The sequence below is a fragment of the Nomascus leucogenys genome, chromosome 2, assembly GCF_006542625.1.
Source record: "Nomascus leucogenys isolate Asia chromosome 2, Asia_NLE_v1, whole genome shotgun sequence".
Taxonomy (NCBI): domain Eukaryota; kingdom Metazoa; phylum Chordata; class Mammalia; order Primates; family Hylobatidae; genus Nomascus; species Nomascus leucogenys.
In genome coordinates, this window is record NC_044382.1 from 27,019,412 (window position 1) to 27,047,244 (window position 27,833).

General features: G+C 47.6%; 1 protein-coding gene and 1 long non-coding RNA gene across 3 annotated transcripts; one reads left to right on the forward strand and one right to left on the reverse strand.

Moving 5' to 3' along the window:
- Positions 1-73: 73 nt before the first annotated feature.
- On the reverse strand, positions 74-10,985 carry LOC105739337. Its single transcript, XR_001115248.2, has 5 exons — positions 10,883-10,985; positions 8,584-8,700; positions 8,171-8,270; positions 2,034-2,156; positions 74-1,602 (listed from the first exon to the last, which is right to left on the reverse strand). It is a non-coding gene; the product is annotated as an uncharacterized LOC105739337 (long non-coding RNA).
- SPARC (secreted protein acidic and cysteine rich) lies at positions 779-26,503 on the forward strand. 2 transcript variants are annotated; one of them, XM_003276547.4, is made up of 11 exons: positions 779-807; positions 1,063-1,119; positions 11,732-11,801; positions 13,256-13,318; positions 14,695-14,782; positions 16,204-16,325; positions 18,116-18,236; positions 20,347-20,480; positions 21,441-21,589; positions 23,699-23,847; positions 24,336-26,503. In XM_003276547.4, the coding sequence occupies exons 3-11, from the start codon at positions 11,745-11,747 to the stop codon at positions 24,362-24,364; spliced, it is 912 nt and encodes a 303-aa protein (XP_003276595.1). In that variant the 5' UTR covers positions 779-807; positions 1,063-1,119; positions 11,732-11,744; the 3' UTR covers positions 24,365-26,503. The 2 variants fall into 2 exon arrangements, with proteins under 2 accessions (XP_003276595.1, XP_030682104.1); XM_030826244.1 differs by lacking the exon at positions 779-807 and having other exon boundaries at positions 963-1,119; positions 13,259-13,318.
- Positions 26,504-27,833: the final 1,330 nt, after the last annotated feature.

The following is a 27,833-nucleotide window of genomic DNA, read 5'->3' on the forward strand; positions in this document are numbered from 1 at the left end:
TACCACTGCACTCCAGCCTGGGCAACAGAGTGAGTGAGACTCTGTCTCAAAAAAAAACCAGAAACCACAAAACTTTTTGAGGACGAGGACCAGGTATTTATTAATTCTCATACCTCCCAGAGTTTTAGGCACGAAATAAATATTCAACCAAGACCTGTTGCACTGAGCAGTTCATATACAACAGGAGTGACCCAAGTTGAAATGTAGAATCAGCCCACTCATACCACTTTTTGCCAGGTGATCATAGGCAAGTTACTTAGCTTCTATGTTTCCTTATTATTAAAATGGTCATAATTACAATGTCTAAGATAAGGGGTTGCTGTGAAGATTATTAAATCCTCAGTAAACTGTGGCTATTGTTACTCCTATGATTATCATCAATATCATCAATTACCTTATCTGTTCAATAATGGTGGCACAGGTCCACAAGCTAGATGTCTAATCCCTTATGTGTCTATCGGTGGTACAAGTGGAGTTTGAATGGGATTTTTTTTTTTAAGACCAGTTCCAAATCATCAAGGATGATACCACTAGTAGCAGCCTGTCTTGTCTGTACAGTGGTAAGTCCTGGCCTTGCCTTTGTGGCAAATACAACCCCCTTGAATTGCTTGGCCCTTCTCAGCATTGCCTAATATTAGGGAGGACTCCTGTAAAGCTCACTGGTTAGAAGATCAAGACACTTGGGCCTGGTTCTGCCCCTGGGGGCTATTGGGTAATTCCTTGCAGTCTCCAGGCCTCACTTGCCCTCTGAACAAGAAAGAGGCTGTTCTGGGTCATCCCTCCAGGCCTGTCCAGCCCTGGCACTCTGTGAGTCGGTTTAGGCAGCAGCCCCGGAACAGATGAGGCAGGCAGGGTTGGGACGTTTGGTCAGGACAGCCCACCGCAAAAAGAGGAGGAAAGAAATGAAAGACAGAGACAGCTTTGGCTACGGGAGAAGGAGGAGGCCGGGGGAAGGAGGAGACAGGAGGAGGAGGGACCACGGGGTGGAGGGGAGATAGACCCAGCCCAGAGCTCTGAGTGGTTTCCTGTTGCCTGTCTCTAAACCCCTCCACATTCCCGCAGACATTCAGACTGCCCAGAGAGCGCGCTCTGCCTGCCGCCTGCCTGTCTGCCACTGAGGTATGTGTGACCCCCGCCCAGCCTTTCCCTTCTATAGTTGCACCAACCCCAACACCCTCGTTCACGCCGTCAGCTCGTGTGAAAGGGAGGGAAGCTCTGCTGAGGATGCGCCTCTCCTCCCGGCTTCATCACGGCTTCCCTTGAGAGCATGGTCCTCGGTCCTGTCTGCCTGTTGCTTTTCAGAAGGTGGACTCACTGTGTAACTTTGTCTTCCCTTATAGGTTTACAGAAAATAATCTCACTATGTCTTCGGGGGAGCATTTTCTCACTCTCTGTTTCTCTCTGTGTCTGTCTCTGGTTTCAGAGGCTGCCTGCCTGTCCTTTTTGCTCCCTTTGCAAATGTGGCAGCCTCCTCCTTTCCTGGGAATCTGATCCCATCACAGCTGCCACAGGGACCTGGCCAGCAACTGGAGTCTGTCCTCCAGATCTCGGTCAGGGGCTCTGTTTTCCAAAAGGGACTTTGCACGAACAATCAGTTGATCTCTGAAAGGCAAAGGGGGAGGCTTCACCATTAATCCACACCTCTGGGAAGCCTTCTGTTTTCATCTAATTCTCCCCACTCCCAAACACCACGTTCCATCCCCCCAATACACAAATTTCAGTGCCATCCTGCCTGAAATGGCACCATCACAACCTCAGTCTTGGGCTAGATGTTGTTCCTGTCCTGAGTTCCTTGGGATGGTAAACACAGGCAGTAGCCCTTAGTTTATCTAGATCTGAAGAACCCAGACATCAGATATCGTCAACCAAGACATCGGTGTAATGGGAGGTGGAGTGTGCTGGGGGAGATGTTCTCAGAAGGGGGAAGGGGGGAAGGGAAGAGGGAGAGAATTCCAGGGTTCCCTTCCGTACTCCACCCAAGACTGGTGTCCAGCCTGTCAGGGTGTCAGGTCTTCTTCAGACAAACCCACTACCTTTCTTCACCGCCACTGGCTCCACGAACTGGCTGTCAAGTGGACTTCCTTAGGGAAAGGGACTCCAAGGACTCCAAGGGGAAGGGGGCACTGGGATGAGTTATGTCTTCCAGGAATCCCAGTCTGCCCAAAAGGGAACAGAAAGGCATGCATTTTCCTCAGGAAAGGACAGCATTTTTTTCATTAGAGAAAATGTTTTCTCTAGTAATGTTTTAGAGTTAAATTTCTATACGCCCCAAGTGCTGGTGGTTTAGTGAGACGCAAAGCAGAAGTAGGACACAGGTTTCGGGCATGCATTTTATGTGTGATCTTAGGTAAGTGTCTCCCTTGGATTAAGTGCCCCATCTGTAATGAAAGAAGGCTGAAACTGAAGGCTCTTCGGGGTGCTTTGTGTCCTCTAAAATATTCAAAGGAAGATTTCTTAACCAGGGCCTATGGAGTGGTCTTCGAATGGGCCTCAAGCCATCTGTAAGCCCCTAAAAATTGTATGTACTGTGTGTGTGTGTGTGTGTGTGTGTGTGTGAGAGAGAGAGAGAGAGAGAGAGAATGAATATGGGTGATCACAGCTTTCAGCTTTAAGATATTCTCAAATGGATTAGAGGGCATGACGTGGGGATGGAGTGAGGAGTGGTAACAAATGTGTGTATTTGCTGGAGGATGAAGCCTTTTGAAAAGGGAGTGGTTGAGGAAAGAGTTAACTCGCAGCTATCAGCTGCCACATCGACAAAGCCTAGAGCAAAGAGGGGGAGGGAAGGGAGGAAGGGGGTTGCCTGGAGAAGGAATCAACTTTTGAAACTTTCTCCAAGTCCCACCCACCAGAAGGCTCTTCTCTGCCTGACTCACTCTCCGAGGAATGCGAGTTGCCACGGTAACATTTTTTTCAGGGTCTCTGCCTGCTGGCTGGGAGGGGACGCTCGAAACCCTCTAAGAACATCAGTCTGAACGTACCCCACCCCCAAATTCAAGGACTGCAGCAAATTCTAGGCCCTGCCCTTGTGATCTCTCAGGATTCCGGGGAAGCCTTGGGCCGTGATAATCTCCTTGCAAGGGTGTTTGAAGACCTGGGTTTTAGCTCTGACTGTGCCCTGAAGGTACCATTTGACCTTGAACTAATACTTCTTTCTGGGCCCCCTTCCCTCTACAGTTAAAGAACAGTAACAGCAGCCACTTCTAGGGAGTAGATAGTGTGTAGAAGAAATGGGATAATGCGCAGGGAAGCACTTTGTGAATTGTGGCGTTCCCTCATAATGCAAAGGGTTTTTAGAACTGATGGATTAATGGCATCCAAAGACCTGGTGAAATCATTCTCAGCTTTTTTTTTTTTTGTCCTGGCAGCTCCATCATCTTGGGGTTTGTATAGAACTTCCCTTTACTAGAAGTACTGACAGGAAAAATTTTAAAATCATAATATTGTTTATCTTCATTTTGATTTGGGGAACTTCTTGTGTATTTCCCAAGACTGTTGTGCCCTCTATGTAGGAAAAGCATTGGCTAAGGGTGAAAAAAAAAAAAGTATGTTCCAACTCACAGTGCCTGACATTGGGAAAGACACTTCCTCTCTTGAGGCTGCAGTTTCCCAAACTGTTAAATACAGGTTCTAAGCTAGATGATCTCCCAGGCATCCTTCTAACTCTGAAGTCCTGTAAACCTAAATCCCAGATACTGCTTTTATTCAAAGGAATAGCTGGCCTGCATTTTTAACACCCCCTTACTGTACCCCCAGTTGAAAAGAAAGCAAGAAAGGATGGGCTAGGGGATCTTGAGTTGTATAACCATCATGCTGTAATCCTTATCCATCTGTAGAGATTTGTCAACCAGTAGTGTGGCTGGGGTTTGCTATTCATGAGAGCAGCTTTCCTTGGTGAAAACAAGCTATAAATAAGAAAGAATGGTGAAGGAAAGGAAAGAGCTGAGGGTGTGAGGTAAACAGTAGAATATTTGGCTTTTGAAGTCATTTATGTAGGTAGATAAATATGCAGAGATAAACAGGGACAGGTACAAACCCATAGGGATGAAGAGTATAAACATCGATTTCCATCAACAGGCACCCACTGGCTCAGCTAAAATTAAGTGCCTCATTACAGGAGCAGACACAGAAAGTCATTCACTCACCTCTTCCTGGATGACACTGATTTACAGACAAGTTCCAGGAATATATCTTAATGAATGTGAAAATTCTGACCCTCGCCTATTACAGGCTGAAACAGACAGATGCTAAGTCAGGCTGTATGTAACTTACACAGACATGCCATCAGGTGTACAAACACACACCGCAACTTGCAGCCACACGTGGATGGATGTGCACAGTCAAACATAATATGGATCACGACAATGAGACAGACGTGTAACCTACATATATCACCAACCACCTCTATGTCTCAGAGAGAGAGAAACTGAGGCTCAGGAAGAGAAAATAACTCACTGGAGGTCACATAGCAAGCTGGCGTCTGAGCCAAACTTCCAGGTGTTTGGAGCCATTTAGATGTTCACTTTGCCTTCCCCCGCCAATCCCCATTTGTTCAGTTTGGAAACACACTCATGCACACAAGCCCCATGGATACTAAGTGGTGAGCAGCACTTTGTCTCTCCTGTTGGCTGGCCTGCAATGCCTATTCCAGCCCACATGGCTTTGTCATTAGGCCCAAAGGCCCTGCATGATGTGCCTGTAGGCGGCTGCTCCCTTGCTTCTAGCTGGCTCCCTCCCAAACGTCAGTCTCAAAGGAGAGAAGGGAAAACCGGCCTTGAGCTTTCAGCAACCCTGAGGACCTTGTTTATACAGCACAGAACCTGATGCCTCCCTCCCTCCCTCCCTTCCAACCTCAATCCTGAACCCAGGGACAGCTGGGCTGTGCAGGGCCAGGGCCAGCAAGTAGTGACTTGACAGAATTATTTAGAAAAACAGCCTCTCCTCAGCTGGCAGCTTAGACAGGAAATCATCTCTGCTCTCACCCATCGAGCTATAGAGCTTTACATCTGCAAGGAAAACACGAACATAGACAACAATTGTTTTCAGAGCTGGTTTCTTTCAGAAACTTGGTATTAACTTCTCTCATCTGGGGATCCCTCTGGGTCATCTTGTGTTAGTCATGGCATTAGGATTTCAGACCTATCAGATAAAAAAGCAAAGCAAAGTAAACATCTGGATGTTTTTGAACATCTGGAAGTTTGGCTCAGACGCCAGCTTGCCGTGTGACCTCCAGTGAGGTATTTTCCTTCTCTAAGTCTCAATTTCTCTACCTCTACAATAAGAGGCATCACACAGAGGTTTCATGTGGCCTGACAACATCACTAATTCATCGGTAGTGGCTGTCAGAAGAACTGTGTTCAGGATTCTGATGACTGTAGGCTTTAGGAGAAGAGGTCAAGCGATTGATTAGTAATGTCTGCCACATGTGCAGGAGGGGTAGGTGGAGGCCACGTATTTGTCACATATGCCACATATTTGCTATCTTTGGGATCTCGGAGGCCTTTCCAGATGCAACAGCCTGGACACTTTGATGTTATTTCTCATCCTTTCATTTGTGGTCACCACGATGCAGCAGCGGTCCCCTAGAGGGAGCCAAGAAGGAAGCCTGAAGCTCCACCCCAGCCTCTGCTTGCCACAGTGCAACGTGGCATCTCAGATGTCTTTATGGAATCTCAGGCTGATTCCGGCCCCAAACTCTGGAGCCACCTCTGAGTTGCCCTAGAAGCTCTCCAGTCCTAAGTTTTAGCTACCACACCTTAAAAGTTTCCTTTAGCATCTTCCCTTCCAGCAGGAAATAGAAGTGGAAGCAGAGTCAAGGGGCAAGTGGAGAGAGGTAATGCTCTAAAAAGCTTCTGCCCAAGTTGTTCCAGAAAATCAGAGCTGAAAAGAACCTAAGGGACCACCTTGCCCAAGAGTTCCATATTGTGTCCCTAGGAGAAACTATAGATGTTCCAAGGTATCTTAGGGAATGTCCCCGTGTGTAGGACTCCCAGTCCTCAGCTCCACTCCATTTTTATCTGCTTTTCTTTTTTGTGGATTTTTTTGAGAGGGAGTTTCACTCTTGTTGCCCAGGCCAGAGTGCAATGGCACAATCTTGGCTCACTGCAACCTCCGCCTCCCGGGTTCAAGTGACTCTCCTGCCTCAGCCTCCCGAGTAGCTGGGATTATAGGTGCCTGCCACCACGCCCGGCTAATTTTTTGTATTTTTAGTAGAGATGGGGTTTCATCATTTTGGCCAGGCTGGTCTCTAACTCCTGACTTCAGGTGATCCACCCGCGTCGGCCTCCCAAAGTGCTGGGATTGCAGGTGTGAGCCATCGCGCCCAGCCTGCTCTTGTTTTTTAATTTCACACTTATTGATTAACTAGATAATACCCATTCACATGTTTCAATACATGCTAAAAGATTTCAGCTGTTTGAAGTATCGGACTCTGCAGAAGACTTCATTGAAATAAAGGATTTTCTGGCTTACATAAGTTTGAGCACTGACCTTATACAGACAAGCTGGGGGTGTTAGTTCTGGAGAGCAGAGGAGACTCCCCTAAGTTCGCATAGTCATCTGGGAGACATGCTGACTTGCTCTCAGCTCTCCTGGCTTCCACGTCATGAGGCCACCTCTGAGCTGCTGTGTCTACTCCCAGGGGTGTGAGCAGGAGTGCCATTGTAGCTGCATGTGGCCACCTCTCTGGCCTGCCTGGCTCAGTCCCCACGTCAGCAGACCCCAGGCTCCTTCCGAGTCCCAGCTCCTTGGAGGGCCTGGCTCCCGGCTTCCTTTATTAGCCTCTAGACTTATTTTCCTCTCTTTGGGCTTGTTTACCAGCAACATGTGTTTTTGGAGCCCTTGTTCCAAGCCAAATAGTGAGAGTGAGATGCTTGGCTGGTATCAGCTGCCCAAGTAAGAGGCCAGTCCTGGGCCTGGTCTTCATCACTGTATCCTCTGGAGGCTGGACTTACCCAGACCAACAGGGGCAATATGTCCTTTGTTCCACCCAAACACCCCTTTCTCCCTGGGCTTATAAAGCACTGGAATTTTGCACTGAATTCTTTCGGGGGCTGGAGATTCTGGGAACCTCGCACTTTAAGATGCTCTTCCCAACAACGACATTGCTTACCTCTTTATTTGGATTCTCTTGTGTAAATCACCCATGAGCCTTTCAAGATTGGTATGTTATTGTTTCCATTTTACACATTGGGGAACAAATTGAGGCCCCAAGAGGTAAAGTTGATTTCTAAAGGTCATGCAATTGCTAAGTGGTGAGCCAGGATTTGAACCTGTATATTCTGGCTCCAGAGCCTATGAGCTTACCTTTATGCTATACTGCCTCATAGTTGATTACCACTCTGTCTACCATGGTAGCCACTAGACACATGTGGCTATTTAGATTTAAGTTGATTAAAATAGACGGGCATGGTGGCTGACGCCTATACTCCCACCTCTTTGGGAGGCTGAGGCGGGCGGATCGCTTGAAGTCAGGAGTTCAAGACCAGCCTGGGCAACATAGTGAAACCCCATCTCTACAAAAAAAAAAAAAAAAAAAAATAGAAAAATTCGCTGGGTGTAGTCACATGTGCCTGTGATCTCAGCTACTTGGGAGGCTGAGGTGGGAGAATCACTTGAGCCCAAGAGGCAGAGGTTGCAGTGAGCTGAGATTGCGCCAACTGCACTCCAGTCTGGGTGACAAAGGGAGACCCTGTCTCAAAAAAAAAAAAAAAGATGTTTTCCACTATTCTCTATTGCAGTATTTCAACGAGGTATGGGTTAAGTAAGATTTTTTGGATTGGCCTCGGTCCTTTTGAATAAAATTTTTAAATAAAAAAATTGGTTAAAATGAAATACAATTTAAAACTCAGTTCTTCATTTGCACTGGCAACATTTCGAGCATTCAGTAACCACTTGTAACCAGTAGCTATCGTAGTGGACCACGTAGATATAGAATGTGTTCATCATCTTGGGAAGTTGTTGGGTTGCATTACTCTATAGGTTCTTTCCACCCAAATAAGATTTAATGATGGCAACTCAGTTTCTTTGCTTTACATCCAAAGTCTATCATTCTGAGACCCACAGTCCATGATTCTATGATTCTGAGGTATCCCCCCTGTTCTAACGTTCAGTGGCTTTTTCACGTCCAAGGAGAGCCCAAAGGAGGCCCTTTATGTTTTGAGGGACAAACCTGGGGGCTGGCTGTACTTTTCCATCCTCGGAGTCTTTCCAGAGAGAGAAGTGACCTCAGCTTCAGGTCCTGCTGGCGCCAAGGACGGGTTTTCAGCAGTCTCCAGAGCAAATAAAGGCAAAAGGAAGGGACTTGATGTACGGAACAGGAGGCAGTGGTGGCTGGGAGGGGGCTAAGACTGTCTGCATTCGATGGCCACCATGCCAAGGGAAATATGCCTTTTCTTCCTCCCCTGGCCCTGGGCATTTTCTTTCCCAGGAACTCAGGCCAGCTCAAGGCCCAACTGAGCCCCATTCAGGTGACCACCCGGGAGCGGGTAGCTGCCAAGGGAAATAGTGTGCAGAGGTAGACGTACCAGTAGTGGGGTAGGGTTGCACAGGTTCTCACCCCAGCCCTGCCACTCACTCACTCACTGCTATTAGCTGTTGGCAGGTTTCTCCTTTCCTCTAGGCCTTGGTCTTCTCATCCGTACTATTGGGCAGAAAGATGTGACTTGAGCCCCCAGTGGGGTGCTGGATTATGAAAACACCCTGAAAATGATAAATGTATGTATGCATCATCACAGACTAAAGAAATACAAAGGAGGGAGTTTTCATTTAATATTGGTCATTTATATGAAGGGAATTTAAATTTTCACCAAGCATGCTACACCTAGGTTTGATTGGCGAAGGATCACAGCTGTGAGTTCTGAATGCTGGGGTTTGACACTGTGTTCTGACCTTGCTGGGGTGACTGTTTTACTCCATTAGCTTTGCAGGATGGACGCAGGGCTGTTTGGTCAGTGGTAGTTTAGAGAGCCTCAGAGAGGCATCTCGTGGGGAAGCAGGGAGTATGGCTGTGCATCTGGAATAGTTCAGCTGCTTCCCTTCCCTCCCATCTCATCATCTGGGGGAAAAGCGCTCTTGGACTGGTGGTTAGCACCAGGTACTGGGCAGGACCCAGATTTTGTGTTTGTTTTTACAGTTTTCTTCCAAAACTTTGAAGGTGTATTCCAAGATTTTGCATTCTGTTCTTAACAGTCTCTCTGCGTTTCTCCCCCACTCCCACCTGTCTGAGCATAATTCCTATTAGGCTCACCCCAACTCCATGAGTGAGAACGCTTGCCTATTTGGAGAGGGCCTGAATTGTTGCATGACTTTGGACAAGTGCTTTCTCCCTCTCAACCTCAGACTCCCCATTAGGACAGTGGGACTAAGAACCCTTCCACGCCTCTCTGCCTACTTCCCAGCATTGTCAGAAGGCTCTAGGAGACAGTGTTATGTGACAGTGCTTTAGAAACTATGAAGCAGCACTATAAGACTTAGAGTTATTTTTCTCTTCTGGCTGCAACAGCAGGGATAGGGGTGGCAGGGAGGGTGAGTGTGCAGCTGGAAAAGGAATTCAGGAAGATGGGGAGGCACGACAGACGGAAGAGCCGCCCAGCGAAACCTTCCCCTGGTCACAGAGGGAAGCGTGGTTACTCTGCTCATATGAAGGACACAGACTCAGGGAAATGTCTGTCTTCTTGTCTTTCTAATCTGAAGCTTACTACATTTCCAGTCCTAGCTGGGCTATTTCTTCAATAACATGACTTCCCTGTCATTGTAGCTCAGACAGGGTGACTTTTTGTTTTGTTTTGTTTTGTTTCAGCTGCCATTTCACTTTGATCCTTCAACCTCAAACTATCTTAGACAAGTCCTTCCTTGATGTTTTCTTTTCTGTTCCATTTGTCCCAAGCCACACGCAGGAGTTATTTATCTTGCGTCTTCCAAAAGGGGAAGCAGGAAGGGAGATTTTTCCACTTAAGCCTGGGGAACAAGTGAACAACTGTGTGAGGGGAGGAACATTCCTCAAGCTGCCTCAAAAGGGAAGACTAGACTCCTGTGGAAGTTGGGGTCATTGTGAAGCAATACCAAACCCCCAGGTCCTTTACATTTCTGTTAGTTTTATTTCATTCACTCTATGCAATGGGGGGTGAGGTTTTGTGTCTCTTTAAGCCCAAGAAAGGACCATTATGAAGTCGGCTCTTCCTCTGCCTGTTTCTGCTTCCCAAATGCTATAGTACAAGTGAAGACAAATGATCCCAGAGGAGACTATATGTGTCAAGACCAGAATGTGCTTGGGGTGTCTTAAGAGCATTTTAAGGACCGAGGCTGCCATCTCAAAGTTCACCTAGTCTACCCCTTTCAATTGATAGATGGGGGAGCCAAGGTCTAGAGAGACCAAAAGACTTGATACTACTGTGGTAGAACAAGACCCCCCCGGCATTTAATTTCAAGCTGAGTGTTTTTCTCCATGATGCCAGGTTACCTCCCACCACCATTTGGTCAGTTGAGAAGTCTTGGAAGAAATAAGGGATGATGAGCCTGACAGAGACATTTTGGGAGAAAAAAGAGGGAAGACATGGCCACTGTTGCTCCTGATGGAAGGTTATTTGTGGGTAGAGAGAGCAGGTTTGTTCTTTGTGGCTGCAGGGGAGATGGGGTAGACAGATCAGAAAGTTTGAGGGAGGCACATTAAGATCAGTAAAAGAAAGAACTTTCTAAAGTCACTTGAGAATGAAAAGCCATTTAGTTAGTGCAAGAAATGAAATGTCTCCACCACAGAGCCTCTGTTAGGAATAACATTTTGGTTTTGAACCCTCAGAGGAGATATTGCTCCAACATCCCTTATAGTCATGAGAGTATTAGAGTCCAGAGCTTGGCATTTAGAGAATGAGGCCTTAACAGTTACCAGAATGGAGGTATTTTCTAGATCTCAGCTAATATCCCCTCTGCAACACATGGCAGTGTCTGGATGGTTTCCTTACAGGACCTAAAGAAGTGCCGTCCCTTCTGGGTAGAATGGAGAAAAATGTGGCCACCCTCAAGTTTCCATGGGTTACATTCCAAGACTATTGTTCTTTGTTTTATAATGTGGATCTCATTGTCTCAAATTGGCAAGAAATTGTTGCCTATTAACTTCTCCCATTGCAGAGGGAGTAGGAAGGAGGGGGAGGAGACGACAGAGGAGGAGGAGGCGACAGAGATTGGGTTTAGGGAAAAAAATAATTTTAGAATATCAGGGATTGAAGGGACCTTGAAGATGATCTGGTTTGGCATTGCCTAAACTTAACTAATTAGCCCATCACCTTAGTTGAATCACTTTGCAAAAACTTTAATAAATATATTACAAAAGCAGATTTATATCATTACCATAAATGGAAAACTCTGTGTACCTTTGTCATAAATAGAAGGAAATTGTAAAAACAAACACACAAAAAAAACAAAACAACTTTATTCAGTTCCAGCTGGATATAATTTCCTGTGGGAGCTCTGAGCTGGAGGCTTGTTCTCTCTTTGTTAAAAAAGGAGATAGATGAGTATAAAGGAGGTGTTCAAGACATCTTAGCACCAAACTCAGACTTTCTTCTCATATAAGCAGAATTGAAAGAATATTAAATGGAACCAACCTCCTCTCATGTTTTTCACTATCATTTAACTTGTACCATCTAACATTATCTTGCACGTATCAGGAATTCAGAAGGAAATCTCCATAAGGAAGTCTTACCCTCACTGAACTCTCAATCTCTCCTCCCCATAGGGTTCCCAGCACCATGAGGGCCTGGATCTTCTTTCTCCTTTGCCTGGCCGGGAGGGCCTTGGCAGCCCCTGTAAGTATCTAAATATCATATCCTCTTGTTTTCATTCCTATCACTAACTCCAGGGGTTCTGAGCCTGCCAGCCCTGGATGCTGAAAGGGAACAGGGACTTCCCTATTTCAAGTTAGATGTCTTTTTTTTTTTTTTAAAGATTTTTTTTTTCTTAGGTTAATAAGCTCGGGAGAAAAACTGGGATGAGGACCACTGGGTGGAGGTTTCAGAGAAAAGAGAGTTCCATGTAATGTTAGATAAACTTCTTAGTAGTCATAGCCTCCCAGCAATGAACTAGGATTGCTTTAGAAGGAAATGACCTCTTTGTCATATGAGGAATTCAAGCAGGCAGGAGACAGGATGTGGGGGATTGCTGGTAGGGGTGGTATTAGAAGAGATTCAAGCTATAGAGAGAGGAATGTGTTGGCTTCTGAAACAGTGGGGGTTGTTTGGTTGTAAGCAACAGTTCAATCTGACTAAATTGGGGGAGGAGGGGAAGACACAGAGGTAGATTATAATGTTAAAGGCCTTGGGGAGGACTGGAAAAGGGCAGCTCTAGGCTTTGGGAGTTAAGAACTAATGGACAGTCTCTGAGATGTTGCTGTCTGAATGAATCAACTCCAGCAATTTTCACATCTTGAGAGAATGTGCCAAGCTGAGCCTGGGTCCTGAGCCAGCTTCTTGGCCAGGGGAGAATGGGGCTCCTTGATTGACAGACAGTTCCTCCAAGCACTGCATGCAGAGGACAGGAGTAGTTATCCACAGCTCATCTGGAAGCCTTCACCAGGAGAGGAGGAAGAAACAGGGCAGGCAAAAAGTGCAATTTCTTTCAACCTGTGATCCCTTCATCCTCTTTTCACTAAGAAGTGGGAGTGATGGCAGACCCTGGCAATCTTGTTCAGGCTGGTAGATGGAGGTAAAAGTTTCTCAAAGTTGGCATTAAGTTTTGAAGCAGCCCCAGCCAGCTAAGGGCCTCAAAGTTGTGTGCTTTCTTGCTTCCTCTTACTCCAAGTTGAAATGGCAAGAAAAATTGCCTAATAATAATAATAATAATAATAATATCACATTATTATGACTGTGAGGAAGATGATGACATCTGTTAAAATTCACAGTGTCATCCCCTCTGGATGTCAATTTTCCTATCTGTAAAGTGAGGGAATTGGTCTGGATCAGTGATTTTCAGACTTTATAAGAATTCAAAGCAGCAGAAATACTTTTCCAAACTAAATCTTAGGTAGACACCTAGGATATAAAATATATAAAATGGGAGCTGCTTGAGTGTTCCACGGTGCTCAGATGACTGGCTTCTTCTTTGTTCTGTCCCTCACCATGGCAGTCTGTGAAGCACAACTTTGGAGATCTCCAGTAAGCTGCTCTCCAAGCTCCCCTAGCCTGTATCCCAGGCCACAGGCACTTTGGAGGTGAAGCTGGCCTTATTCCTGACCCCTCTGAGTGCTACTTTCTCTTTCCAACAGCAGCAAGAAGCCCTGCCTGATGAGACAGAGGTGGTGGAAGAAACTGTGGCAGAGGTGACTGAGGTATGTGGGCAGTGACCACAGCCCCTTAGCCCCCCTCTCTACCCATATCTGTGCCCTGAGAAATTAGGGCGGATGCTGTGGGTCTCAATGCTAGAGTGGGGCATTCGTCTCCGTGTACACACACAGCATAGATGCAAACCCTGAGTATCTCCCACATCCTGACACACTCCTGAATGCTTCCCAAACCTTCAACGGAACCCTATGTTTGGGGACCCAGGACCTTAAAATTTTTGTTTTTAAAGCTGTGCAACAATTGTTCTTCCATGATTACCCACAGTTTTTGCAAACATAAAATAGAGGAGGCCGGGTGCGGTGGCTCACACCTGTAATCCCAGCACTTTGGGAGGCCGAGGCAGGTGAATCACGAGGTCAGGAGTTCGAGACCAGTGTGGCCAACATGGTGAAACACTGTCTCTACTAAAAATACAAAAAATTAGCTGGGCGTGGTGGCAGGCGCCTGTAATCCCAGCTACTCGGGAGGCTGAGGTAGGAGAATCGCTTGAACCCGGGAGGCGGAGGTTGCAGTTAGCCAAGATCTCACCACTGTACTCTACCCTGGGCGACAGCATGAGACTCCATCTCAAAAAACAAACAAACAAACAAACAAAACACACACACACACACAGAGGAAAGGGGAGATGCTTGGGTGTGGCTGGCAGAGGTGGAGGCTTGACATCCTCTTGTGAACATAGATCTCAGTCAATTTAGAAAGTTTATTTTGCCAAGGTTAAGGATGTGCCTGTGACACAGCCTCAGGAAGTTCTGAGACATGTATCCAAGGTGGGCGGGAGTACAGTTTGCTTTTAGACATTTTAGGGAGACATGAGACATCAATCAACATGTCTAAATTGTACATTGGTTGAGTTCGCTAAGGCAAGACAAATTGAGAAGTGGGGGCTTCCAGGTTAGAAGTAGATAAGAGACAAATGGTTGCATTCCTTTGAGTCTTTGATCAGCCTTCCCCTGAATACACAATTTAATCTGGCTCAGTGAATCTGCATTTTTACATAAACAATAGGGGAGAGGAAGCAATCAGATAAGCATTTGTCTCAGGTGAGCCTCAGAGGGATGACTGCATAGAATAGGAGGCGAGTTTGTCCTATGGAGTTCCCAGCTTGACTTTTCCCCTTAGCTTAGTGATTTTGGGGTCCAAGATATATTTTCCTTTCACACTCTCTTTCCCTAACACCCCTGGTGACCTCTAAGGCAGCTCAACAGAATCCCAGGCATACTGCAAAACACAGCAGGCCTATAGATTAAATCTGGATTCCCAACCCTGCATTTGTGCTTTCTGTGACCTGGAACTCTTCAGCTACCCTTATGGGTCTGGGATGGGAGTGGGGACCATTTCACCCATTCTTCTCCCTCAATTCCAGGTATCTGTGGGAGCTAATCCTGTCCAGGTGGAAGTAGGAGAATTTGATGACGGTGCAGAGGAAACCGAAGAGGAGGTGGTGGCGGAAAGTACGTCCCTTCCCTGTGACTTGGCACATCCAAGCTGCCCTTGGCTGCCTGGGCCTGGGGCATGAGGACAGCCTACATGAGGCTCCTTCCAGCAGAAATGCAGGGTGGGGTCCTCAGTGGGCTATGGAGGAAACACGGCTTTGACTTAACAACTGGGAAACTGTGGCACTCAGTCCCCTGGGATCCGGGCAAGATCGGTTTCCCGGCCATCCATGTGTGTGGTAGGAAGGAGAGTTCTCCAGCTGGAAATGGGCTTCTCCCCTCATAGCTCTTTGCCCTGAGTCCAAAGCTGAGTTTCCCAGTCCCACAGAGGTTGCTGATCACATCTGGTCGCCGAAATCCCCCATTGCTTCTGTATCAGCCCGTGCCCCACAGAGGAGTAGATCTGAGAGAAGAGATCAGGAACTTGTACGCTCATAAGCTCATTGTATTTCACACAGCCCTGAGGAAATGCAACCTGACATAATCCGTACCATGCTATCCATGCATTAGTGCCGTGGGAGAGAAATGACCTAGGGGCTCTGGCTCCAGCCCTAGGTGCAAGGCATTTGTACCCAAGGGGTTAAGAGCAAGGACTTTGGAAGCAGTCCAACCAAGCTTTGAACCTAGGCTTCTCCACGCCAGCTTGCTTAGCATCTCGGAGCCTCAGCTTTTCATCTTTCCTATGGGGCTGATGAAGATGGCAGACCCTCGTCCCAGGGCTGCCGGGAAGTTTTCAGACAAGCTGAGTAGGCATCCGCTAAAGGATTATTAAAACACCAAAAATAAAGCATTGCGAGGAAAAGGCCACATTAAGCTCTCATCCTGAGGGGACAGCTAATGGTATTTGATCTAGCTGGGCACAGGGTTTTTGTTGAACAGAGGGACGTCTACTGAGTCATGTTCCTTCCCGCCTCCACGCCCACCTCATCCGGTGTTTACCAGGCTCTATTGTCCAGCATGGACCTTGAGGCTCTTCTCTCTTTTCCTTTACAGCCACTTAAGTCTGTTTTGTTGGGCCTCATAGCTCCCTGGCTCAGTGTCAACAGCTGACTTTCTAAGCCATTCTAGAAAGCTTATCCTGGAATCCAGAAATGCCTCACTGTGCTTGTTCAACGGAGACCCAGGAACACAGTGGTTGCTTCAATCTTTGGGAAAGCCATATGGTATCTAGTGTTTCTGGGTCCCAGACTGAGCCTCCAGCCCCCCAAAAGTGCCTGACCTCTATCTCGAGCTAAACCTCTAATCCCCAGGCTGAACCAGCTGCTGCCCTAAATGTTGACTGCGAGGCTCAGTGCAAGAGCAGGCAGGACTCAGGGCTGTCCAAAGCCCAGAGTGGGGGCCACAGCCAAGGCCTGTCAGCCCTGAGATCTGTCCAGGTAGGATGGGGGTGGATGTGCTAGTCCAGGTGATGCGAACTCCCTTGTCTTTCCGCCCTACAGACCCCTGCCAGAATCACCACTGCAAACACGGCAAGGTGTGCGAGCTGGATGAGAACAACACCCCCATGTGCGTGTGCCAGGACCCCACCAGCTGCCCGGCCCCCATTGGCGAGTTTGAGAAGGTGAGGGCTGAGAGACAGGGGCAAGGGGTAGGGATCGGGCACTTCAGAATACAGGATGTCTGCTCAGGAAACTGTTGGCTTGGTGGTTCTATGGGGCAGTGCCAGTCTCAGAAGTCCCCTTGCTAGACCTAGTCCCAGCAGGAAAGAGGGGATGAGTTAGAGTGCTCTGCCTGGCACTGGATCTTTTCAGCAACCACCAAGACTTTAAACAGCACCATCAGGTTCCAAGCCCTGTGCCAGACTCTTAGAGCTAAGAGTATAAGAGCATCAGCAAAGAATCAGGTCCAAAAATATGGGTTCTGGGACCAAACTGAAGGTTGACTTCAAACCTCATCTCCATCACTTGTTAGCTGTGAGATTTCAGCTAAGTTGCCGAACCTTTTCAGGTCTCAGTTTTCTCACGTCAAAAGAGAGGATAAAAATAGTCCTTAACTCATAGAACTATTGTGGAGATGTGTCAGAAAATGTTTGGTACATAACAAGTATCCAATAAATGCTACTTAATTTTGAATTATCTCTCAAATATGTCCCTTCTCTCTAATAGGATCCATCCATCCGTCCAAGTAAATATTTTTTGAGTGCCTGCTCCTGCCCACCGTCATGCTAGTGGCAGTCTAGCTCATGGCAGCAAATCTGGGGCCAGCATTGTTCCTACAGCCTCCCATCTGGCTTCTCCATCTTCAGTTTCTCCAGAGACTACACAGCCTCTGGGCTCCGTATTTTAATATCATTGTTAACATTTTCCTCCTCCTCACCCCTCCCCACTCCCAATGCCCAGTCACCAGTGCCCATCAGTTCTCCCTCTGCAGTGACATATAAGCTATACTAAGTAAGTACAGACAGGATATTCAACACAGGCTCCCCTCCTCCTAACACAGCTACTTAGGCCACTGCCCTTGTCCAGCCCTCAACATCTCTGCTTGGCCACCCCTATGTTCAGAGATTGACTAGGACTCCATTGGCTCAGCATACAGTTGTACTCACAGCTAAGGTTTAGTACAGCGACATATTCAGGATATACAGCTGGATCGTAAGGGAAAAAGACACTAGCAGAGTCTGGAGGAATCTGGGTGGAGACTGACTTACTCCCATGAGGGGTCATCAGAGTGCATTCTTACCCCAGCTACAAAGATGCAGCCACATGTGACTGATGTTTCTGTCCAGGGAAGCTCATTAGAGACTCAGCACCCAAAGTTTTAATTGGAGGCTGGTCACATAGGTACCCTTTGCCTAGCATGCACCAGAATTTCACACTTCCAGAAGGAAAGCAGATGTTCAGCATAAACCAGATGGTTTGTACAAACAGTCCAGGCATAGTGATCCACTCTTATCAGTTAGGGAAAGATTTACAACAGTGCAGGGAACTGTTTCCCAGCTAAGTTCCCAGACACCAGCCACACGCTGACCTTACAAGCAGGCCTTTCTAAGGATAACAATTCCAGGCCTGCTATGTTAACTCTTCTTTGAACACTCTTGTTTCTCTCCCATTCCCGTCTTTAACTTTCTCTTCAAATATCTTCCAGGATTTTTTTTTCCTGTATCTCAGATCTGACTCAGTCATGCCTCTGCTCAGAGACCATGGTTGGCTCTCAGCCTGGGCTGAGCATTGACCTGGGGACCCAAAGAGTGGATTTGTGTCCCAGCCCTACCACTAACTCACTGTATGACCTTGGGCTAATGACATTCATTGCTTAACTCTCAGTGTCCCCATCTCTGAAATGGACAAGGATAGCGGTATCAGCCAAGGGCTTTGGGAATGAAGGAGGGGTTACTCTGTGCTTTGCCAACAGGTGTGCAGCAATGACAACAAGACCTTCGACTCTTCTTGCCACTTCTTTGCCACAAAGTGCACCCTGGAGGGCACCAAGAAGGGCCACAAGCTCCACCTGGACTACATCGGGCCTTGCAAATGTGAGTGTCCTTAGGCCCTTCCAGACTCCCGTCTTGGGGAGAGAGCTCTGAGCTGGCACTGAAGCTGGCTCTGCCACCCCCATGCTGGGTGATCTTGGGCAAATCTCTTTCCCTTTCTGAGTCTCAGCATCCCCATTTATAAAATGAGGTAATTGTCTATGAGTTGGCTCCTCTCAACTCTGAGTTCAGGGCACTTTCTGGGGAAGGACTGAGCGACTATGGAAGGTCAACATCAGGGAAGATTTCTGGAGTCTCTCACTAGCATCTGAGACAACCGCATTTCATTTCTCTAATGAGGAAGAAGTTCTTCTCTCAGGCTAAGTTGAATCTTTCTTGCTTCAACACTGTAAAGCAAAAATGATGTTTGACCTGGGCCTACAAAATATTTTGAAAATATCTGAATTTGAATGCTTTAAAATAAGGGCATGCCTGTTGGTTTGCTTTGGGCCCTGTTACTTGGTACTGTCATATCTTCACCCTTTTACTCTATTACATTCCTATCTGCCCTCCGAAAAGAGGGGATAAGCACCCTCTTCCGGAAACCTGGGGGTCAGTTGTCTGGGGAGAGATGCCAGGGTGTGGCCTGATCTTTGGTTAGTGACCCCAGCTGCAAACTCAGTGGGGCCAAGTGCCTTGTTCAGTATCCTCCCTCTCATGGGAGACCCCCAAGACCATACCTGCTCCCCCTCCAAGGCAACATCCACACTGTGGGTCTTGTGTATTCTGGCACCCGATGGCAATGAGGAGAGCCACTCACCTGCCTCAGGTGTACAGGGTGCAGAAAAGTATGTAGGGGCGGGAAACAAAGTTCTCCTCGTGGGACCCCAGGTATGAAATTGAGAAGGTACAGAGTACAAAAGGAGGGTTGGGGGAAGAAGCGTGGGTAGGAAGTCCCTGGGCAGCGAGACTAGAGTGCCTGTCTTAAGGAGCCTTTACGAAGTGGCTTTGCTTTCCCTGGGGCATGTTGTCCACTCACTCCAACTCCTAAGGTTTTTATCACCAGATGTTCTCTCCCAGTCCCCAGCTGATGATGAAGGTAGGCTCACAGGGGGGACTTTCCCTGGTTCAATGATGAGGGAAGAACAGACCCCTGAGCCCCCAGGTGACCACACTGTCCTGGATGCTGGATGAGGCTCTGACAATGTGGCCTTGAGCAAGTCCCTTCTCTCCATGCTGACCTCTAATAAGTCCAGTACAAAGTGTGAACTTGGGTCAGGCGCGGTGGCTCACGCCTGTAATCCCAGCACTTTGGGAGGCCAAGTAGGGAGGATCACTTGAGCTCAGGAGTTCGAGACCAGTCTGGGCAATGCGGCAAAACCTTGTCTCTGGAAAACATACAAAAATTAGCTGGGTATGGTGGCACGTGCCTGTAGTCCCAGCTACTCAGGAGGCTGAGGAGGGAGGATTGGTTGAGCCCAGGAGGCTGAGGCTGCAGTTAGCCGTGATTGTGCCACTGCACTCCAGCCTAGGCAACAGAGTGAGACCCTGTTTAAAAAAAAAAAAAAAAAAAAGAAGAAGAAAAAAAGAAAGAAAAAAGAAAATAAAACAAAAAGAAAAGTGTGGACTTGGATGAAATCTGCAGGTCCGACATTTGGGATTCTAAGTTCCAAAGACCAGGTTGGAATCATTTCCATCAAGGTTCTGGTGGTTACACATTCCTGAGTCCTCTACTCCGCACTCCCTGCCAAGCTGGGCCTGTGGATAGATGTGATCCCTCAGCCTCCCAGCTTCAAACACCTGCCAATGGTTGACGTGAACAACATGGGCTCAGTCTCAGCTAGGATCACACCCAAAGCCCAGCACCCAGTAAGGTGCAGGAGCCATCAGGAGCCATCCATTTCCCTGAGCAGAGCAGATCAGGCTGAGGAAAGCAGCAGCTATGCCTTTGCACAATGCATTTCTAGAGCATTCTTCCCACACATAATCTCCTCTGCTCATTGTCCTGTGAAGAAACTGTGGCCTAGAGAGGTTGAGCCACTGTGCCAAGGCCACCAATGCAGAGAGTGTGTGTTGGGGGGCCCTGGGGTGGGCAGCACGGCCCAGGCAGTTCGTTGGCTCTCGGCAGGGAGATTCAGGGTCTGTGCTGACCACCCTTGTGTTTGGAACCTAGACATCCCCCCTTGCCTGGACTCTGAGCTAACCGAATTCCCCCTGCGCATGCGGGACTGGCTCAAGAACGTCCTGGTCACCCTGTATGAGAGGGATGAGGACAACAATCTTCTGACTGAGAAGCAGAAGCTGCGGGTAAGTGGTCTCTCTGGCCCTGCTGGCCCCGTGCTGGCGAAGATCCAGTCCCATTCCTAGAACTGGGCCCCCAGCTGCAGGGCGGCATCCTGCTCTGGAGCGTGCATTTAGCCCTGAGCGCCAGGGCACATACTCCTCTTCCCGCCTTTGGAGGCTGGTGGTGCACATTAACATCTTAGAGGCTCTGAGAAGTCCTGCAGCAGAGACCTGCTCCCTTTGTTTAACCTAATGTTAAACAAAAGAGACACAAACAGCTCTTTTTCCTTTTTCCTTTGGAGTCTGTGGATCTTAAACTTTAATGAGCATATTACCTACCCCAAGAAGCTGATAAAATGCAGATTCCTTGGCCCCACCTCAGGCCACTGAAACAGTGTCTCTAGAAAGCAAGGCCCAGGAAGCTGCATTCTAAATACTCCCCAGGTGATTTATGTTTATTTTATTTTTTTTGAGGCAAAGTCTCACTCTGTTGCCAGACTGGAGTGCAGTGGTACGATCTCAGTTCACTGCAACCTCCACCTCCCGGGTTCAAGTGATTCCCCTGCCTCAGCCTCCTGAGTAGCTGGGACTACAGGCATGCCACCACGCCTGGCTAATTTTTGTATTTTTAGTAGAGACGGAGTTTCACTATGTTGGCCAGGCTGGTCTCAAAACTCCTGGCCTCAGGTGATCTGCCTGCCTTAGCCTCCCAAAGTGCTGGGATTACAGGCATGAGAGTGTGCCCGGCCTTCTGCAGGTGATTTTGATGTGAGTAGCTGTATGGAGAATTCTTTGAGGTCATCCCAGGCTTCTGTTTTTGTGAATGAGATGCTGATACCCATCTACGACACCTCCTTCCCCTCGCTGTGAGCTTTGGTCTGGCTAGTCTCTGCCTGCTCTGGCCTTCTGGCAGGGGTGGGAGGGCCCGACTGGTCCAGACAATCTCCATGGACCTCTTGTCACACACAGTCTCTACTCCCTCAGGTGAAGAAGATCCATGAGAATGAGAAGCGCCTGGAGGCAGGAGACCACCCCGTGGAGCTGCTGGCCCGGGACTTCGAGAAGAACTACAACATGTACATCTTTCCTGTGCACTGGCAGTTCGGCCAGCTGGACCAGCACCCCATTGATGGGTAAGACCCCAGACCCTAGAGTGAACAGAGCTCGAGGCTGGCAGGTGCACTAGCTATGGCCACAAAGCCTCTCAGCAGCCTACACAGCCTCTCAGCAGCATTCACAGTTTGCCTGGGGATTGGAGCAGAAGGATGAGGCATCTGGAGAAAAGATGTGGATCTGGGAGAAAGAAACCAATAAGACACTCTCATGCTGAGATGAAAGTCAGTAGGAGCTCAAAATAGCTCCATAATCCTGCAAGTACTAGGCATGGATATCTGCATAATGAAGTAGTGTGAGTTAAGAAGGAGTACCAGGCTCCAAGGGGTGGCAGGGGACAAGGTGGGGTCAGCCACACGCTCCCTGTCCTTCAGCAGAACATCCAGGGGCAGAGCAGCCACCTGGCACTGTCTATGCCCCCTCCTAAGGCCCAGCCCCAACAGGGCCCAACTGATCCTGGAAGTTATCCAAAAAAGCCTGTCTATTTTGCAAGCCCCCAGTTTGAGGGCTCTTGTCCCTTGTCCAAATGAGTTATGAGGCCCTGTGCAACTGCACTGCCGAACAGGCAGGCAGCTGGCCAGTTAGCAAATGCTTATTGCGTGTGTATTTTGTGCCCTGCACTATTCTAGGCAGGGGATTGAACAGCAGTCAGAGCTGGCATGGTCCTTGCCCTCATGGACTCACATTGTTCATAACCCTGTCACTACCTTCTGACCTTCTCTTGTGGTGACGAAGTGAGAGCCCCTGCTCAGCCTCAGATGGAGCAAGCCACACCTGCACCTTCCCAGAGTGGTTTCTTCTTTGTCCTTGGGTTGTGGAAGCAGAGCATCACACAGAGGGGAAAGGAAGGGCTGCCAGGGAACCTCCTCTCTAGGATGTTCACCCCTCGCTCTTTGTCCAGCCTGTGTGCCTGGAGTCTGCCAACCCTGCCAGTGATCCTGAGGGCTGGGGTCTCCTGAGTTCTGGGAATCTCCCAGCCACTTCTCTCCCAGGCTCTTGCCATGGCTGGGATCCAGCTGAGTCACTCATTATGGCAGGGAGGGGAAAAGTCAAACGGGAACATCTGGAGCTCAGGCAAAGCAACTGGATCCCACTGCAACAGAGGGCCTGGAGGGAGGCTTCCAGATGGGGTGCAAGGACGGCACATCTGGGAAAGGGGTCCAGCCTGGGCAAGGGGATCCGCTTCCTCCTTCTCCCATCCCAGGGCTGTAGGTGACCTTGCCTGCATCCCTGCCCCTCCCTGGACCTGTTTTCCACCAGTACAATGAAGGGGAGGAGAATGTTCCTATCAGTTCAAACATTGTGTGATTTCTTTGGAGAGCTGGGTGGGGCTGGGAGGTCTAGAGGTTAAGAAGACAACTGGAGTCACATTGTTCCCTGGAGATCCTTGGTGGGGAGAGTGTTTTAGGGACAAGTAGTTGGGGGCTCTGGGGAACAAAGAAAAAAATTATACACATGCTCTGGAGTCTAAGGCCAGCAGGGAGAATAGGGAGGGAGGACAGTCGGAGAGACATCCAAAGGGCCTCCCTCTCAGACATTACCGAATACACAAGCAAAGCTCTATGAAAATAGTTAGAGCTCCTGTTGACCCTCACTGCCAATCCCAGTCCCTTTCTACATTCTTCCCCAGAAGGCAGCACTGTCACCAGATTGGTGTGTCATTTTTAGACCCTTTACTAGGCATTTATAGATGTATAAATGTGTGTCCATAGACAATATACAGTGTTGTGTCATGCTAGATTTTTATCTACCCATAGCAGAAGTGCTGAAGTTTGATTTTAAGTTTCTGTGTCCCAGTTCTCAGCCAATTAGGAAACAATCAAATACATCAAACAGACCTTTGTTTTTGAGCCCCTGAAACCTTAGAGCTGGAAGGGCCATTAGTAATTATGGCCAACTCCTCCTCTTTGCCGGAAGGTGAACTGAGGTTCCAAATGAGGCACTGCTGTTCTCTGAGTCTCAGAGCAGTCCGTGGCAGAGCTAGGGGTAGACCTGGGATTCTGGCTTTTTGTCCTGCTTTGAATATCCTTTCCTCCATGCTCTGGGTCAGGCTAACTCCCCGGTTGCCTCCCAAGGCTGGGTGTGGAGCTTTTCCACGCCTCAGGCCCTCCCTGCCTCCTTCCCTGCAGGTACCTCTCCCACACCGAGCTGGCCCCACTGCGTGCTCCCCTCATCCCCATGGAGCATTGCACCACACGCTTTTTCGAGACCTGTGACCTGGACAATGACAAGTACATCGCCCTGGATGAGTGGGCCGGCTGCTTCGGCATCAAGCAGAGTGAGTGTCTGAACAAAGAATCAAGGGGCATGGGCAGAAGCACTGCTCCCAGGGTGCTGGGTTGTCATCCCCCCACTCTCCACCCTCTTGGTCTGTCTGTTGTCTGTCCTCTCTGCCTGTCTCTGCTCTCTCTGCCTATTTGACTCCTGTCTCTTGGGCGTCTTCCTGATCCTTCTCTGTCCATCCGACTGTCCCTCTGTCTTTCCCTTCCTCAAGCGTTAGCACTCACCCTGTGCTAAACACTATTTTGGGAACTGGCAGGCACAAAGAGAGGAAACAGGAAGTGTAACTTGGCAGTGTGTGTAAGAGACAGGGACAGGCCAGAGACAGGGAGAGCGAGGTTCCTCCGGCACTGACTTCCTGGGTGACCTTGGACGGCCACCTAGACCCCTGCCCCTGGGGATGGGTGGGAGTCCACTGACTCCTTGGGAAGTGCATCGTCATCGACACAGCCTTATTTTTAACCCTGCTGTTTTCTTGCTTTGCAGAGGATATCGACAAGGATCTTGTGATCTAAATCCACTCCTTCCGCAGTACCGGATTCTCTCTCTTTAACCCTCCCCTTCGTGTTTCCCCCAATGTTTAAAATGTTTGGATGGTTTGTTGTTCTGCCTGGGGACAAGGTGCTAACATAGATTTAAGTGAATACATTAACGGTGCTAAAAATGAAAATTCTAACCTAAGACATGACATTCTTAGCTGTAACTTAACTATTAAGGCCTTTTCCACATGCGTTAATAGTCCCATTTTTCTCTTGCCATTTGTAGCTTTGCCCATTGTCTTATTGGCACATGGGTGGACACAGATCTGCTGGGCTCTGCCTTAAACACACATTGCAGCTTCAACTTTTCTCTTTAGTGTTCTGTTTGAAACTAATACTCACCGAGTCAGACTTTGTGTTCATTTCATTTCAGGGTCTTGGCTGCCTGTGGGCTTCCCCAGGTGGCCTGGAGGTGGGCAAAGGGAAGTAACAGATACACGATGTTGTCAAGGATGGTCTTGGGACTAGAGGCTCAGGGGTGGGAGAGATCCCTGCAGAACCCACCAACCAGAATGTGGTTTGCCTGAGGCTGTAACTGAGAGAAAGATTCTGGGGCTGTGTTATGAAAATATAGACATTCTCACATAAGCCCAGTTCATCACCATTTCCTCCTTTACCTTTCAGTGCAGTTTCTTTTCACATTAGGCTGTTGGTTCAAACTTTTGGGATCACGGACTGTCAGTTCTCTGGGAAGTGGTCAGCACATCCTGCAGGGCTTCTCCCCCTCTGTCTTTTGGAGCATCAGGGCTCTTCTCAGGGGTTCTGGGGACTGCCAGGCTGTTTCAGCCAGGAAGGCCAAAATCAAGAGTGAGATGTAGAAAGTTGTAAAATAGAAAAAGTGGAGTTGGTGAATCGGTTGTTCTTTCCTCACATTTGGATGACTGTCATAAGGTTTTTAGCATGTTCCTCCTTTTCTTCACCCTCCCTTTTTTTCTTCACCCTCCCTTTTTTTCTTCTATTAATCAAGAGAAACTTCAAAGTTAATGGGATGGTCGGATCTCACAGGCTGAGAACTCGTTCACCTCCAAGCATTTCATGAAAAAGCTGCTTCTTATTAATCATACAGACTCTCACCATGATGTGAAGAGTTTCACAAATCTTTCAAAATAAAAAGTAATGACTTAGAAACTGCCTTCCTGGGTGATTTGCATGTGTCTTAGTCTTAGTCACCTTATTATCCTGACACACAAACACATGAGCATACATGTCTACACATGACTACAAAAATGCAAACCTTTGCAAACACATTATTATGCTTTTGCACACACACACCTGTACACACACACCGGCATGTTTATACACAGGGAGTGTATGGTTCCTATAAGCACTAAGTTAGCTGTTTTCATTTAATGACCTGTGGTTTAACCCTTTTGATCACTACCACCATTATCAGCACCAGCCTGAGCAGCTATGTCCTTTTATTAATCATGGTCGTTCGTTCATTCATTCACAAAATATTTATGATGTATTTACTGTGTAGCAGGTCCCATGCCAAGCACTGGGAACACAATTATGGCAAAGTAGACAAAGCATTTGTTCATTTGGAGCTTAGAGTCCAGGAGGAATACATTAAATAATGACACAACCAAATATAAATTGCAAGATGTCACAGGTGCAATGAAGGGAGAGTAGGAGAGACCATGAGTATGTGTAACAGGAGGACACAGCATTATTCTAGTGCTGTACTGTTCCGTACGGCAGCCACTACCCACATGTAACTTTTTAAGATTTAAATTTAAATTAATTAACATTCAAAATGTAGCTCCCCAATCACACTAGCAACATTTCAAGTGCTTGAGAGCCATGCGTGATTAGTGGTTACCCTATTGAATAGGTCAGAAGTAGAATATTTTCATCATCACAGAAAGTTCTATTGGACAGTGCTCTTCTAGATCATCATAAGACTACAGAGCACTTTTCAAAGCTCATGCATGTTCATCATGTTAGTGTCATATTATGAGCTGGTGTTTTGAGACTCCCCTTAGAGATAGAGAAACAGACCCAAGAAATGTGCTCAATTGCAATGGGCCACATACCTAGATCTCCAGATGTCATTTCCCCTCTCTTATTTTAAGTTATGTTAAGATTACTAAAATAATAAAAGCTCCTAAAAAAATCAAACTGTATTCTGGTGTTCTCTTCTACACAATGGGAGGGAGAGCAGTAGGAGAGATTGGCCCATTTGGTGCTGGCCATTTGAGGAATGCAAGCCCAGCACTAGTCTCATAATCTCTAGGAATCTGTAGAGAGAGGAATTGAAGTAAATTTCAGCATTGGCTCATTCAGTCATTCGGCGACATTCATCAGGTACCTGCAATGTGTTAGGGAATCTTAGGAGTAGGTAGCGTGCGTGATCTTTGCTCCCCTGGAGCTTTCTAACATTCTAGCAGGCAGACCATACATAAATTTGCGATAGTGTTTCTGATAAAAACATGTGCTGCAAAGGAAATAAAGCAGAGAACTATCATGGAAAATGACTTGGACTGGGTGCTCCTTCAGGTAGGTGGGAGATGTAACATTTGCCCTGTGGACTGAATGATGCAGTCTGTCCCTTGGTCATCTTAGGGCAGATCATACATGGAATACATGTTACTATCACAGTAGCTCTGCCACCAACTTACTGACGTTCAGGGAGCTTGGGTGATTTGGTCATGTGATGAGGCACTGAAAAAAGGGGAAAACTGGAACCTGGACCTTCCTCCCTCATATCTGGATGTTTCCCTATAGGGAGCTCCACAGTTTTCAAAAACAAGTCAGCATCAAAGAGCCATGATGTATGAATCAGCTCAGGGCCCCGGGAGGACAGGGTAGGGCTGCATGCCCTACTGGCTTCAGCAAAATTAATCAGCTGAGTTAACAAGGACCCTCAGAATCCAGAACCCTTAAGGGCAGAGCTTCTATATCCTCCTATCTGTCCTTCTCCCCACTTCAAATCAAATTTTTTTAAAAAACAAAAATGTTAACATTTAAAATAAATTGTATCATTACCTTAGATGAAAAATTAGTATCATCTACCATAGAGATAAACCTTAAAGATAAATATGGTAAAAATACACATACAATGAAAAAACAATGTTATGCAGTTATAAATGTGCCTTATGCTTCTTTTTTCTTAGACGGAGTCTCACTCTGTCACCAGGCTGGAGTGCAGTGGCGTGATCTTGGCTCACTGCAACCTCCGCCTCCTGGGTTCAAGCGATTCTCCTGCCTCAGGTGTACACCACCAGGCCCAGCTAAGTTTTGTATTTTTAGTAGAGACGGGGTTTCACATTGTTGGCCAGGATTGTCTTGATCTCTTAACCTCATGATCTACCCGCCTCGGCCTCTCAAAATGCTGGGATTAGAGGCGTGAGCCACTGCGCCTGGCCTTGCCTCATGCTTCTTAAAGAATGCTCTGTTTCTTGTTTCAAGAAGAAATCTTAGAGATGTTCTCCTTGACAGAAAG

What these genes read in the sequence shown, in the direction of transcription:
- SPARC (XM_003276547.4), top strand. Translation starts at nt 11,745, where the DNA reads ATGAGGGCCTGGATCTTCTTTCTCCTTTGCCTGGCCGGGAGGGCCTTG. An exon ending in GGAGGGCCTTGGCAGCCCCT is followed by an intron (nt 11,802 to 13,255) that starts GTAAGTATCTAA and finishes TCTTTCCAACAG; the next exon opens with CAGCAAGAAGCCCTGCCTGA. An exon ending in AGAGGAGGTGGTGGCGGAAA is followed by an intron (nt 14,783 to 16,203) that starts GTACGTCCCTTC and finishes TCCGCCCTACAG; the next exon opens with ACCCCTGCCAGAATCACCAC.